The 13,366-nt window shown below is 38.8% G+C and overlaps 1 protein-coding gene across 34 annotated transcripts in view; it reads left to right on the top strand.

Annotated features, from left to right (window-relative positions):
• The window catches only part of ank3b (ankyrin 3b), a 172,567-nt gene extending 161,207 nt beyond the window's left edge, over positions 1–11,360 (top strand). For 26 of the 34 annotated variants that reach the window (XM_066693735.1, XM_066693731.1, XM_066693726.1 and 23 more), the window contains 10 exons: positions 177–251; positions 573–704; positions 1,583–1,726; positions 3,255–3,951; positions 4,452–4,791; positions 5,505–5,585; positions 7,166–7,249; positions 7,350–7,493; positions 9,134–9,219; positions 9,977–11,360. In XM_066693735.1, the coding sequence (XP_066549832.1) occupies positions 177–251; positions 573–704; positions 1,583–1,726; positions 3,255–3,951; positions 4,452–4,791; positions 5,505–5,585; positions 7,166–7,249; positions 7,350–7,493; positions 9,134–9,199 (1,763 nt within the window). In that variant the 3' untranslated portion in view covers positions 9,200–9,219; positions 9,977–11,360. The remainder of the gene's footprint in view (positions 1–176; positions 252–572; positions 705–1,582; positions 1,727–3,254; positions 3,952–4,451; positions 4,792–5,504; positions 5,586–7,165; positions 7,250–7,349; positions 7,494–9,133; positions 9,220–9,976) is intronic. The other 8 variants (XM_066693745.1, XM_066693720.1, XM_066693721.1 and 5 more) reach the window with 7 other exon arrangements.
• Positions 11,361–13,366: the final 2,006 nt, after the last annotated feature.

Raw genomic sequence — 13,366 nt, 5'->3', positions numbered from 1 at the left:
GAATTGATCAATGATAACACCGACCATTACCTAAGGACGATGTCAAGTATTTAAAGTATTTTGTTTAATTGTATTTACCTAAATCAAAAAATGGCCAGAAAAGGTTACAGCCTCTTTTTAATCATCCATTCCTAAATCTCAAAATGGAACCTAAATCTAACATTTGTGCATCACAGGCCCACAGAGTCCATGTGACCGGACTGATCTGCGAATGGCAATAGTAGCTGATCATCTGGGTCTGAGCTGGACTGGTAAGCTTGACAGTAAAGTGAGAAATATTGCCATCTAAAGGACATCTCTGAGTTAGCAAACACAGGGAAATACACCTATTAAACTAACATTCATATAATTTATTGTACTTTGTTCTGTTATTCTTCTTTCTTGATCTAGTATGTTGTATTTGGCTTTTTGATAACTGAATATATATTAGGTAATACATTTAAAAAGCTTTCAAGGAAGTGAATGTATCAGGGGGGTGCCATCTGCAATACACAAACCTGACTGCATTGCAGCAGCACTAGGCCCATTTTACATCTCTACAAGGCTTCTAATGTATTTTTAATGTGTTTCAGAGCTGGCCAGAGAAATGAATTTCTCAGTAGATGAAATAAACCACATTCGAGTGGAGAACCCCAACTCGTTGACAGCACAGAGTTTCATGTTATTAAAGAAATGGGTTAGCAGAGACGGTAAAAACGCTACAAGTAAGTGCCTCCTTTCCGATCGCTTACGTTTATTTAAATGTTTCTGACTAAACAGCTGTTACACATACAAAGGTGTTTAGAGCTATTCAAGGATTATTGGTGTTCTCTTAAATCCCAATGTTTTCATGACTTCAAATACATTTTTTGGTCAAATGTATTGAATCCCCATCGATTTGCAAGTTTGAATTGTTTTAGGGGAGCTGTTGAAGCCTTCGAGGCATTATTACACGTATAGCAAGCCTCTGACAATAATTACAAATATAACTTCTAATCCTGATGGCCTGAGTGACCCCATAATTCGTCAGATTTAGAGGGTCTTTACTGAGGTGGCTGAAAGCATTCGCTGAACAGAAAGGTGACCTCTGTAGGTCTGCAAGTTCATATCTGTTATTCACGGCTGAGAGGATTTCTGTGGGGTTGCTCCTCCACCCGGACCCACAGGACCTCAGCTGCCTGCCCCCCCCCTCAGCACGGGTTTAGATGTCTTAAGGCAAGAAGCACCATGAAGCCAATGTGACGTCCACAGACCAAGTGAGAAAGATAAGCATAGAGAGATGAAATGGCCCTTTATCTGGAGTTTGCTCCTTTGGAACGGGTCCTTTTGTAAGATGTATGTTTGTTTTGTTTTTTAATTGAAATGTCTAAACAGCACAGTCTTTTCCTCCTCATTAGGAGTAAATACAAAATGTTCTGCTAAGGTGAACATTGAAATGAAAAATAAATACATCCATCAATAAATAAATAAAAACATTACCCATCTCCTCTCGGGCATAAACCCACATTTATAAGCTGAAAAGTTAGTTGGTTTGTTTGTGTAGTTTTGTTTTAGTTTCTGTTGGTCACAATATTAACCCATATCTCCTCTTCCCCTGTTCTAGCTGATGCCTTAACTGCAGTCCTGACAAAGATCAATCGGATGGATATTGTGACCTTGCTGGAAGGGCCAATATTTGATTATGGTAACATTTCAGGCACAAGAAGTTTTGCAGATGATAGCGCTGTATTCCTGGATCAGGCTGATGGTAAAGTTTAGCTCCATCTAGCTGAACTCTATCTGTCCTTTTTGTCCTCTTCTAGAACAATGTCTAAATAATGAAATTTAACATGCTTTTTGATGCCCAATTGGACAATAACAGGAAGGGTGTCTAATCTCAAATTGCCCCTAGAAGTATGAACTCCCCTGATCAACAATTTCCTGATCTTTTTAGTGAGTTTTCCGTTTCCTCATCTACAGGGAAACAAATTAAAATAATAACGCTAGTGAAGTGTATTCAGAATACAACTGTGTTTACATCTTTTTAAGACACTTCCAAGCATGGTGCTTTTTCAGTGGTGTTTGGTTCCATAATAGTTATGTTTATATGTATTTACCTTTTGATGGATTGTTCAAATCTGCCTAATCTTTCAAATGTAAGAAGGAATCCACTTAGAATTGTTTTTTTTTCCTAATAGTTCGATATTAAAGGCCAGTTTGATGGGTTGGGGGGGCTCAAATATAAGTCAAAGGCATACATGGAAACATAATTATGAAAACCAAATCGCTTTCTTGGCATGCTGTTGCACACCGCTTTTAATGGGTAGATTTTTCCTCTGTTTGAGCCATAGAAACGAATCTCATTTTAATGCTTTCTTTCTTTGGTTGTAGCCTTGGTAATGAGGGAAAGTCTGCTTTTTTGTAGCCTTAGATCTGCTTGGTCCTGTCTCTCCTATCTCTCTGAACCTCCCTAGAACTTTGCTTCCTCTGCAAAACCAGACCACCTCCACCTTCCTCTGGCACTGGCAACCCTCCCAGCAATCCTTCCTGGCAGTGTAAAGAATCCGCTTGTCAGTAAACGTAGACCAGCCTCTCTCCCCCCCCGTTCACTCTACGCTGCACTATCGTCTTGCCGTGGCCGGGCCTGCGGCTCTATCCATCATGACTTCTTAGTGTGTTGATACCTGAATTAGGGCTGCCTTCTTACATGTTTAGGTCTTGTCTTGCTCATGTCGTTTGTGTTTTTTCTTTTTCTTTATATCTTCAGTGTGCTTGATAGTTCCTTGTTCCCCTGCCACCCCCTCCTGTCCCAAATCCCCTTCCTCTTCGACTCCGTGTTCACATTTCAACCACGCCTCTGTGTCTGAGGTCTACCTGTAGACTTGTGTTTTTGTCATCTTTCCAACCCTTTGAGTCACATTTTCATTGCCACTCACAACATTTCACATCAGATTGTTTCAAGTACATTTTAGACGCATTACGTGCCCAATAACTTTGCCCTTTAAAGACTGTGCAAAATATAAAGAATAGCAAAAAGAGCAACATTTGTTATGTGTTTTTAAAAGATAATTGCCTGCATTGTTGCAGACTTATAAAAAGAATGTCATTAACTTTTAAAAAGAAAATGGCATTCCTATCGCGATGGTGATTGATACATTTGGAAATCGAATTTACGTCTCTTTGTGTGTACGTGATAAATCTATGTGACATTTTCCCTTTAATTTAATTCATGCATTTCATATGTGGTTCCTGTGATGTGTTGCTCCATGTCAGTCCAACTATGTTATCTTACCCAGGTTACAACAGCATCCAAATGGAACTGCAGACTCCCACTGGGTTGTGTTATGAGCCGCCCACACCACTCTGGAAAGATGATGTTTTTAGTGATCAGCATAGCGTAGACTCTCCCACTAGAAACCCCAGTAGACCCAGCAATCTGTCATTGCCTCTGCAACCGCAAAGCTCTTCTGCCACCACAAAGCCACCCAAGGTCTCAGCAGAAGACACCTCTCTGGATGACCACAGAGCAGCCCACCAGGAAGAGGATTCACAGCTTAGTCAGGAGTCGCCCACCTCTCCCGAACACGGTGACAAAGCAGGGGTCGCGCAAGGGCAAGGTACGTTTTCGGAAAGGTCGCGGCGGCGGGATGAGCGGCCAGAGGGAAGCACCCAGGCAGGGGCCCCCGGTTCGGCTACACTTGTCGGGGTCATTGCAGAGGGAGAGGGCAGTCAGTCTGGTTCTGAGGAGGAAGAGGAGGAAATGACAGAAGAAAAGCTTAAGTCTCTTCTGGAAGACATTAGACTGGAGGAAGGCTCGGAGGGCCAGGAGATGACAGAGGAAAGATTGCAGGCTATTTTGAAACAAGTACAACAAGCAGAAAAAGGCATGTCTTCAATTCCAGGTTGGCACAGCGAGACCTCAAGCGTTAACGTGGAGCCGCCCACACCTGGTCGTAGTCTAAGCTCTGACTTGCTAGATCGACAGGAAAACAGGTACAAACTTCTCTTATCTGTTTATGTAAATCTGGTTTTGTTTTCAAAATGTGGAATTAATGGAAATCACAAGTAAAAGACTTGTGCATGAGAGCTTTAAACAAAGCACCAGCATAAAAAGATTTGAAACCTTGTTTCATTCAGAACCTCTGTATAGTGACCAATTCGATTATATAAACATGACTATATAAGTAAAGAACACATGTTTACTGTAGAGAAAAACTAAAAGTGTACACTATTTTATTTAATATGCTTCTGAAGAAAAAAAAACACACACAAAACATTAACCTGGCCAATCAATGTAGCCAACAAAACTTGACCAACATTACAAGCTGTGTCTTAACAAATAACATATATAACTACTGCAATAACATGCCGTATAGAAAGACTATGTATTTTTTAATTTTCAGTTAACTGTATTATGCTGTATGTCATTTGATGGATGATTTTGGGCGTACTGGAGTAACTCTTGGCATTTTGCTTTCAACTTCACCCTCTAGCCAAGAGCAGTCCAGTGAGTCCATTACCTCATCCTCAAAGGAACAGGCAGGGAAGCCGAAACAGAACGGAGAACACGTAGAGCTCCTGTCGGGGGTGCAAGAGCCTGCCAACGGAGTGAAAACCCAGGCCAGCAAGCAGAAGGTCCAGAAGGGCTCAGTCCGCATCGAGGAGCACCCTGCGTCCGAGCACCCCCGGTCCCCAGAGGAGCTGAGCAAGCATGAGCCGGTCACCCCCGCATCAGGTAGCAGCAAGAGATCGAGCTGGGAGTCTCTGGAAGATGGCAGGGCCGGACCAAGCATCAAGGAAGAGGATACGGTCACATCAGAGCACAGAGTGCAGGTAATGCTGTATTTCTTTTCTGGTTAAACCGGTGCTTTGGCAGAGATTTCATATCCTTTTAGAAAAGAGAATATTCTGTCCTGTTCTATTTTTTCTGATGTTGGCTTGCAGGGATTTTCATGGACTGATTTGTACGAAGCACCCCAGAAGGAAGATGGGCAATCTTAATTTATATTCTATTTTTCAAAGGAGGAGAATATTTAAATACCAATAATTCTATGACTGGAATGACATTTATACACAAGATAGGAGGTATATTAATGTGATATTAATGTTTTCTTTTTTCTGATTACAGTATATATCTTTTTTGTAATACTTTTGATAAGTTACTTCTAGGTCTCTTCAGGACTGGTAAAATGGAGTACTCATAATCAAACTAACTAAGCATATGTAAGATCTGATGTAATTCCTATGCATTCCCAATTGAACTCTTGTTTTTTCACAGTGATAAGCTTGTGTTTTTGCAAGCCCTTGTAAAGAAAATTAATGTGTTCAAGTACATAATTGTTTATCCTTGTTGTTGTTTTGCTGGAAATTTGCGGAAGACAACAGCAGCCGAATCATACAAAGCTAATCCCATGTTAATGATCTCAGCACAGACTGGTGGTTTAATAATCTCAGCAAAGATCTTCTGCCCCATACCATGCTTTTAAGGTCGCTGGTTGTTGTGTATATGCATTTGTTAATACAATATGCTGAAATACATTTATCAGGAACATAGAGATAGTGACTCAAGCTCGGAAGAAGAACGGACTGTCACCACCAGAGTTTTCCGGCGACGGGTGATTTTGAAGGTATCCAGTGGTTCCAGTTACTAGTTTGGTGCTCCTAGCCTTGGTGTGGACTCCATTGTGGACTGCTGTGGTGTCATGGCAATTTCTCTGATATATAGTTGTCTTTGCTGTGGTTTTGGCTTTTTGTGAACACGGGCATGTTTTTCATTCTGACTAGTTTGATAAAGGTATGTGAATCAGCAGCTGGTAGTTTCAAATTATAATGGGGTATTTTTTATAATACTTCCATGCATGCCTTTAGTAAATATTTCTCCACCAGAGAATATAAGGAAAATATGTATTTCTAAATATTACATATCTGATGATTTTCAAAATAAAGATGGTCTCTGATGTAAGGGTTCCGTTCCCCAACTCCAGAGTCAGAAACCCAATACTTGCACTGCTTACTCTTTACGTATCTAACTTACATTTTCCGTAACTCTTTCCGTAAGATTTTTCATAATGGGGCCTACGGGAACATTTTACGTAAAGTCAAATTTATGTAAATCAGGTGCAACGTAACTTTGGGAAGTAGCTTAAAATGCCATTTAAATTGTAGTTTGTTTGTGAAATGTTCCCAAGACAACTCTGTTTGACTAAAACATTTTCAGAATGGAATATAGAAGTTAATTCCACATCAGAAAAACAACCACTGCAAGACACATTTTAAACATATTCAATGAAAATAAAAAAAAATGTAATGGCATTTTAAGTTTTAAACATTGTTTCTAACAGTTTTAGCCTTACAAACATCAACTTGTTGAGTTAATAAAACCTGCCTTTTTGTTTTGATAGAAAGAAACATGTTTCAAAACATATTTTTGTATTGGGGAATATTATTCTGATGTTGATGGCAAACAGAAGCAGGTGCTTTGCATGATATGTTCACTCTAAGGCTGTGCAACAAACTTCTATTCATATTATTTACAGCATTCCCTCTTTCACGTGAACAGTAAGATTGAATCCATCTAAAAGTCACCAGACATTTATGTTTCAGTATTACGGAGCATTAGATAACTGTATCATCATATATCAAGCAACACACATTTTTGCACACCCCTTGCTGGTTGTGGTTTCCAAAATAGAAAATAGATTGCATTTTATAAACATTGCTTGTTATAACCACCATCTCCTGTCACCTGCATTCATTTGAAATAATTGTATTGGTTTTGTTGTTTGACTGTAAAGGATACAGCTGGGAGTTTTACACTCCCATCCTATTCCAAGCAAAACAAGATTCAAGCAAAACATTTACCTGTTTATCTAGCGGAGAGTTTCTGGCTTTGGTTGAGAATTTCCCTGCTGTAACCACAAAATATACAACAACCAATTCTGCACTATTAAAGCAATTTAAGAATAGCTACAAGGAAAGGAATCGGACTATCAGATTTTTTAACAAGACATGAAAATCTTTTCCTGCGACTGTGTCTCTTTTGCTGTTGTAAAGCAACACTTTTACACAGTGAAGTGTGACCTCAATTCTTCCTTTTAAAATATATGAACCCACGCATTGGCAACAGACAGATGGTGATTGTAACTTATGTAGAGTGTGAAGATTTTTTTTTTTTTTTTTTTTACATGTCTTGTTGTGCATTCTTTAGGGAGAGCAGGCCAAAAACATTCCTGGTGAATCAGTCACAGAGGAGCAGTTCACAGATGAAGATGGTAACATCATAACGAGAAAAGTAATTTCTGATCGATGTTCTCTGGCCTTGCCCACACAATGCACTTCCTTCTGGTCTGGAAACAGCGGTACCTGTTGCTGAGCATGTATCCCTCTTGCAGGTTATCAGGAAAGTAATCCGACGTGTGGTTACTTCAGATGACAGAGAGCGTGCAAAGGTGAAAAGAGAAGTGGACTCCAAGCAAATGCCACACGTGGAGGAGGAAGCCAGCTCTAAGTTGTTAGAAACACAAAGTGCAAAGGAGGTTGGGGGAGTTCAAAATCCAACTGCACTGTCTGAATCTGGGCCGCAGGATCCTGATCTCTGTATTCACTCAAATCAGAATCCTGGTGCCATTTTGAGTTTGTTGTGGTTCGGCTTCTAAAGTGTCTGTGCAAGAAAATATATGCTGTCCATCTCTGACCCTCTCTGCTAAAACAAACGTACACATTATCAACAAGATATGTAAACCTTCTTACCATCAGCTAAGATGTTTAAATTAATAATTAAGAGTTAGTTCATTGTATTGAATCTTATGAAACATTGTAACATCTTGACATACACTCACCTAAAGGATTATTAGGAACACCTGTTCAATTTCTCATTAATGCAATTATCTAACCAACCAATCACATGGCAGTTGCTTCAATGCATTTAGGGGTGTGGTCCTGGTCAAGACAATCTCCTGAACTCCAAACTGAATGTCTGAATGGGAAAGAAAGGTGATTTAAGCAATTTTGAGCGTGGCATGGTTGTTGGTGCCAGACGGGCTGGTCTGAGTATTTCACAATCTGCTCAGTTACTGGGATTTTCACGCACAACCATTTCTAGGGTTTACAAAGAATGGTGTGAAAAGGGAAAAACATCCAGTATGCGGCAGTCCTGTGGGCGAAAATGCCTTGTTGATGCTAGAGGTCAGAGGAGAATGGGCCGACTGATTCAAGCTGATAGAAGAGCAACTTTGACTGAAATAACCACTCGTTACAACCGAGGTATGCAGCAAAGCATTTGTGAAGCCACAACACGTACAACCTTGAGGCGGATGGGCTACAACAGCAGAAGACCCCACCGGGTACCACTCATCTCCACTACAAATAGGAAAAAGAGGCTACAATTTGCACAAGCTCACCAAAATTGGACAGTTGAAGACTGGAAAAATGTTGCCTGGTCTGATGAGTCTCGATTTCTGTTGAGACATTCAGATGGTAGAGTCAGAATTTGGCGTAAACAGAATGAGAACATGGATCCATCATGCCTTGTTACCACTGTGCAGGCTGGTGGTGGTGGTGTAATGGTGTGGGGGATGTTTTCTTGGCACACTTTGGGCCCCTTAGTGCCAATTGGGCATCGTTTAAATGCCACGGCCTACCTGAGCATTGTTTCTGACCATGTCCATCCCTTTATGACCACCATGTACCCATCCTCTGATGGCTACTTCCAGCAGGATAATGCACCATGTCACAAAGGTCGAATCATTTCAAATTGGTTTCTTGAACATGACAATGAGTTCACTGTACTAAACTGGCCCCCACAGTCACCAGATCTCAACCCAATAGAGACAAATGCCTTATATTGTCCAGGTAAATAGGGTGCAGTGCTTTGTTTGGTAGTTAAAGCCTAAAGGTCTTTGTGTGGTTTGACTTGGTTTTGCCCTGGTGTGTTTTACTAACATACTTTAGCTGTTGCTAAAATTTGTCATGAGGGTTCCTGGTTTTGTCTGATGTGCAAAATGCAAGGAAGGAGAAGTCGTTTATTTTAATTTTTCAATTTTTTCCCACCAGCACGTTTTTTCACAGTTCTTCTTCATTGAATCCCATAAGCGGCTGCTTTGTTTCTGTGCTTCAGCGTACTTTGTGCAGCCGAAAACTGTCAATACAATTTCTAATACTTCTCTTTCTTTCACAGCACGGGGATGGATACAAACTGAAGAAGAAGGAAGTCAGGCATGTGGAGAAGAAGATCCACTCATAATGGACGCTGTGCTTTGCCTGGTAAGCGCACCTTAATGCAAATTCAGCATAAAGTTTAGATAAATCCACGATGCGATAGAACACCAACTGAAAATCCCAAATGAATGTCATTGCCTCCTCTCTGCACTCGTTCTGTTAGTTATAAATAAGCTCGGCTTCATGATGCATATGAGTACAACTGAAAACTGCCTCTACCAATAACATGCAGACACTGCTAAAAAAGAACATACCAAAAGAAGATTAGATACTCTTTCCCATTGTAAAGCTAATCCTTTTTACTGACCTGCTTAGTCAGAGCTATTGTGAGGGACTTGCATTACTCGGATTACAGCATCTGATGGGCCGAGGAATTAAAGCCCTTTTTGAAAATGGTAGAAAGATAAATAAATGATTCATACAAAAGAACGTGGGGTGACACAACACTCAGTATTTTGACCACTAATCAGATGAACAATGACAACAGAGGTCAGAGAAAGAAAAGTAGACTATGTTGCTATTTTTTGTGTAGATGCCTGCATAACAGCAGTGTAAATAATAATATGAACTCATTGGAGATAATGTAATATATAAGTACTGCGGGAAGTCAAATTTGGTCTGCTATAGAATGTAATAAATTGACATTAAGTTATATCAAGGACTGACTGCAATGTGTCTTACTGTTTTACTCATACAGTAATGAGAAAGTAGGTCAATAGAACGATCCGGTTGTGTATTGGAATTATTTACTTGGCAAAAGGCTGTCTGGTTTTAATATTTTATTTCTGTTGTCCCTGCGCAGGTGTGCAAACCTTTTTTATTAGTATCCTGGGGAGGGATGACTGGAACTCAGAGCTGACCATCTCCAAAATCAGCAAATAAAAAGTGTGTCTGCAGCTTCCACATTAACGCATGGTTTTACGCAAGAGGACTTTTTGATTTAGCATGAGCATGAAAACTCACTTTCTTTCAATGACCCGGAGCGTTCTAATTAATGACATGATGTGCCATGGTGTCAATAAGACTTCTCAAGTTGAGCGGTGTCATCACAAAATGGAAATAACAACCACAACAACAACCACAACAACAACAAGGAAAATATTTACTGTGACCAAAGATGGCACAAGAGAAAATCGAAGGGTGAAAACAGAGGAACACTTTTGAATCACCTTCTACACTCGCCTTATATTTTTCTTGGACCCATAATGTCAGGGTGTAAAATGCTATTTTGTTTCTTTGTAACAAGATTACCAGTGATTTTGCTGTATATAAATTACACTGTATAAATTCTAAAATAAGTAGCTTACATATTGTGAAGGCACTGACTTAAAAACTTTACAGGTGCATTGGAATTGAATGATGATGATAAAATGGTTCCACTTTTAAAGGAAGGTTTGAGTGTAACTTCACAGATTTCTTGTATAATTATTAGCAGGTATAATGTTTGTAAATGAAAAAAAAAAAGCTAGCTTGATTTTAACAGCGGAAGCTTCTTTAAAATCTACTGCGACTTTCAAGAATTCTCAAAATGGGAATATCTGTAGTTCTGTGAAAACATTTCTTCAGAGTACTAATATTTTGATGCATGCGATTCACCTTATTTTAATTACAATTTTTCTAAGTTTGCAAACACTATATTACGAATAACAAAACTTTTATCTGTGTATACACATAGCCCTAATATTTGTCACTATTGCCAGTTTTTTAAAGAAATATCCTTCAGACATCCAACATGCAAAACAAGGGTGGGGGGGGGGCACTTCATTTTCCTGCTTATAGAAGGGTTACTGCTTGCAAATATTAAACTGATGGCCTGCTTCTGCAGACATAGGCTCGAACACTACAAGAAAGAAATGATCCGAATGTATATGCTAGTAGACTGGCACGCTGTAAAATTATAACTGTATCGTGTGCATTGGCTATAAGATGTAGAAGTCTTTCTGTAAGCCAATCATCTGTAATCATTCTAGCAGTGTATCAATAGGTTTTTAAGGCTGCTGTGGTTAAAAAAAAGGGCATTTTTATTTGGGTTTTGGTGAGATATTTCCTTTTGTTGAATCTATTCATATGAGAACACCTGACGCATTCATTGATATTAGCTCTAATAACATGTATGGAAAAAAACAAACACTGGATGATCTAGCTGATTATTTAAGCATAAAATAAATTGTGTTCAAACTCTGAAAGTGTGTGTTCTTTTTAGACTTGAGAACCTGTATATGAAGTATCTAGCGCTGTTTTTGATAGTATATTAGTTACTTCACAAAAATGTTTCATTACATTTAGGTTTTTCTCATTAGTTTTGAAGAAATACCCCTCTTACATATAGGCTGATAAAAGGAGGATCCAATGTACTGAAAGCATGCAGGAGACATACAGTACATCATGTTTTTTAGTAATTCAAGCCTCTGTAGGGTCCTGCTCTGTATCCTCTAAACTTGTAAATAGACAAAACAAACAAACAAACAAACAACTGGAGGATGGAGAGGTCTTTAGCATGGGGAATGCTATACAGCAGACAGTTGTTTTACTTGTTTGTTTACAACTATGGAAGGCCATTATACAGAATGGTACAGAATTACACTGCAGGAGGAGTTTACGAATGAAACCATGAATACAAGACATTGTAACTTTTAAACTAATCCAACAATTTGCATTTTTTTTACGGAGACGGAGTTCTGTAACACTGAACTATGTGGCACTGGCGATTTTCTCTAATATGGATAATACAGACCTTACGGAATAGATGCCACAAGTCCGTGTTTTTTTGTTTGTTTGTTGAGTTTGTTTTCGTTCTTTTTTTTCATTTACCTTCTAATTACTTACACCCCTGCTGCAGAATCTGAAATAATGTACTATTAAAATTCACAGGGGAGGTCATTTTCGTAAATTTCATTCTAAAAATATATATTCTTACTTGAAATTTCTGTCAAATGAATATGTACCCTGCTTTTATTATCTTGCCAAAAGATGGTTTTAAAAAGTCCGCCAAATGCAGTTCCTCTAGAGAATTGTATCTAGAAATAGCACAGTGACACTGTTATACATTTAGGACTTTGAGCTGTTGAACTTCATCCATAGCATTCATCGTTATTACTCCTATTTTTGTATTTGTCATTAAAACCACATGACAGCATAATCACGTTGTATTCATTAATGATCAAATGTAATACCAGTCACAATTTTTAAATAAATCAGGAATAAAGTCAAATGAATAAAAAAACTAAAACTAAAAAAAGTTTGTTTTTCCAGAGTATGTTTCATGTACACTCTTTGATATAGGTACATATTGATATTTGGTATAGGAAATGGCAGACTATATGTATTGTGTAAGCCCATGAACAAATACAACATATAAAACTTTATTGTACACCTTCAAGATAGCAATAAGAATCGTAAAAAGAAATAATGATCTAGAATACCAATCGCAAAACACACTCCTTTAGTATTTTAGTTTTAGTTGAGTTTAGTTTAGTAGAAGTCACAAATGAAAATAACATGTATGCAAATATTTGAGGTCACACAGCAGGCCCCAGCTGATACACGGTTAATACATCCTCTGTATAAATGAGGGGGGAGCTGGGTGTAAATTCTTAAGCTCAGTGTTGCATAACAGCTAACCCACAACACTTTGTTTTCAAAAAGACAGTAATAGGAAGGCACACATCCAAGTCTTTAAATACACAAGTGTTGCAAGTCTTTCCTGCCTAATTTCACATTGTCAATACTGCAATTTCTGCTTTTCCTTTCTGGGTGTTTTGATGCTTCATCGAACCAAAATGTCATGTGGGTTGAGATGGAGACAAAATCCCCTACAGTCCTCAGTAGCCAAGAACTCTCTCAGCTGGAGGTGGATGTAACATCTGGTAAAACAGCAGCAAGTACTGATTTCATCAACAATCACAGACTTTCTTAATTTTGGGAGACCACTATTCAGGAATTTGAATAGTAGTTGTTGTTTTGCAGGGGCTTTTCTACTGTACACAACACATACACTTTCTCATGTTGAATAGTATAAATCTGCAGATGCCAACAGGTTTCTTTTTTTTCCCCTTGTAATACAATATTTCAGGTTAACTGGGATCTCAATACATACATGGTACTACATTCAGTATACTGTAGTGATTATTGTAATTGTGACACACCATGGGGTGTAATTAGTGAAGGGCAGTGTGTGTGGGTGAAACGCCTT

This window comes from Amia ocellicauda, chromosome 20 (assembly GCF_036373705.1).
Source record: "Amia ocellicauda isolate fAmiCal2 chromosome 20, fAmiCal2.hap1, whole genome shotgun sequence".
NCBI lineage: Eukaryota > Metazoa > Chordata > Actinopteri > Amiiformes > Amiidae > Amia > Amia ocellicauda.
Note: the sequence above shows the minus strand (reverse complement) of the source record. Positions and strands in the feature narration are given on the sequence as shown.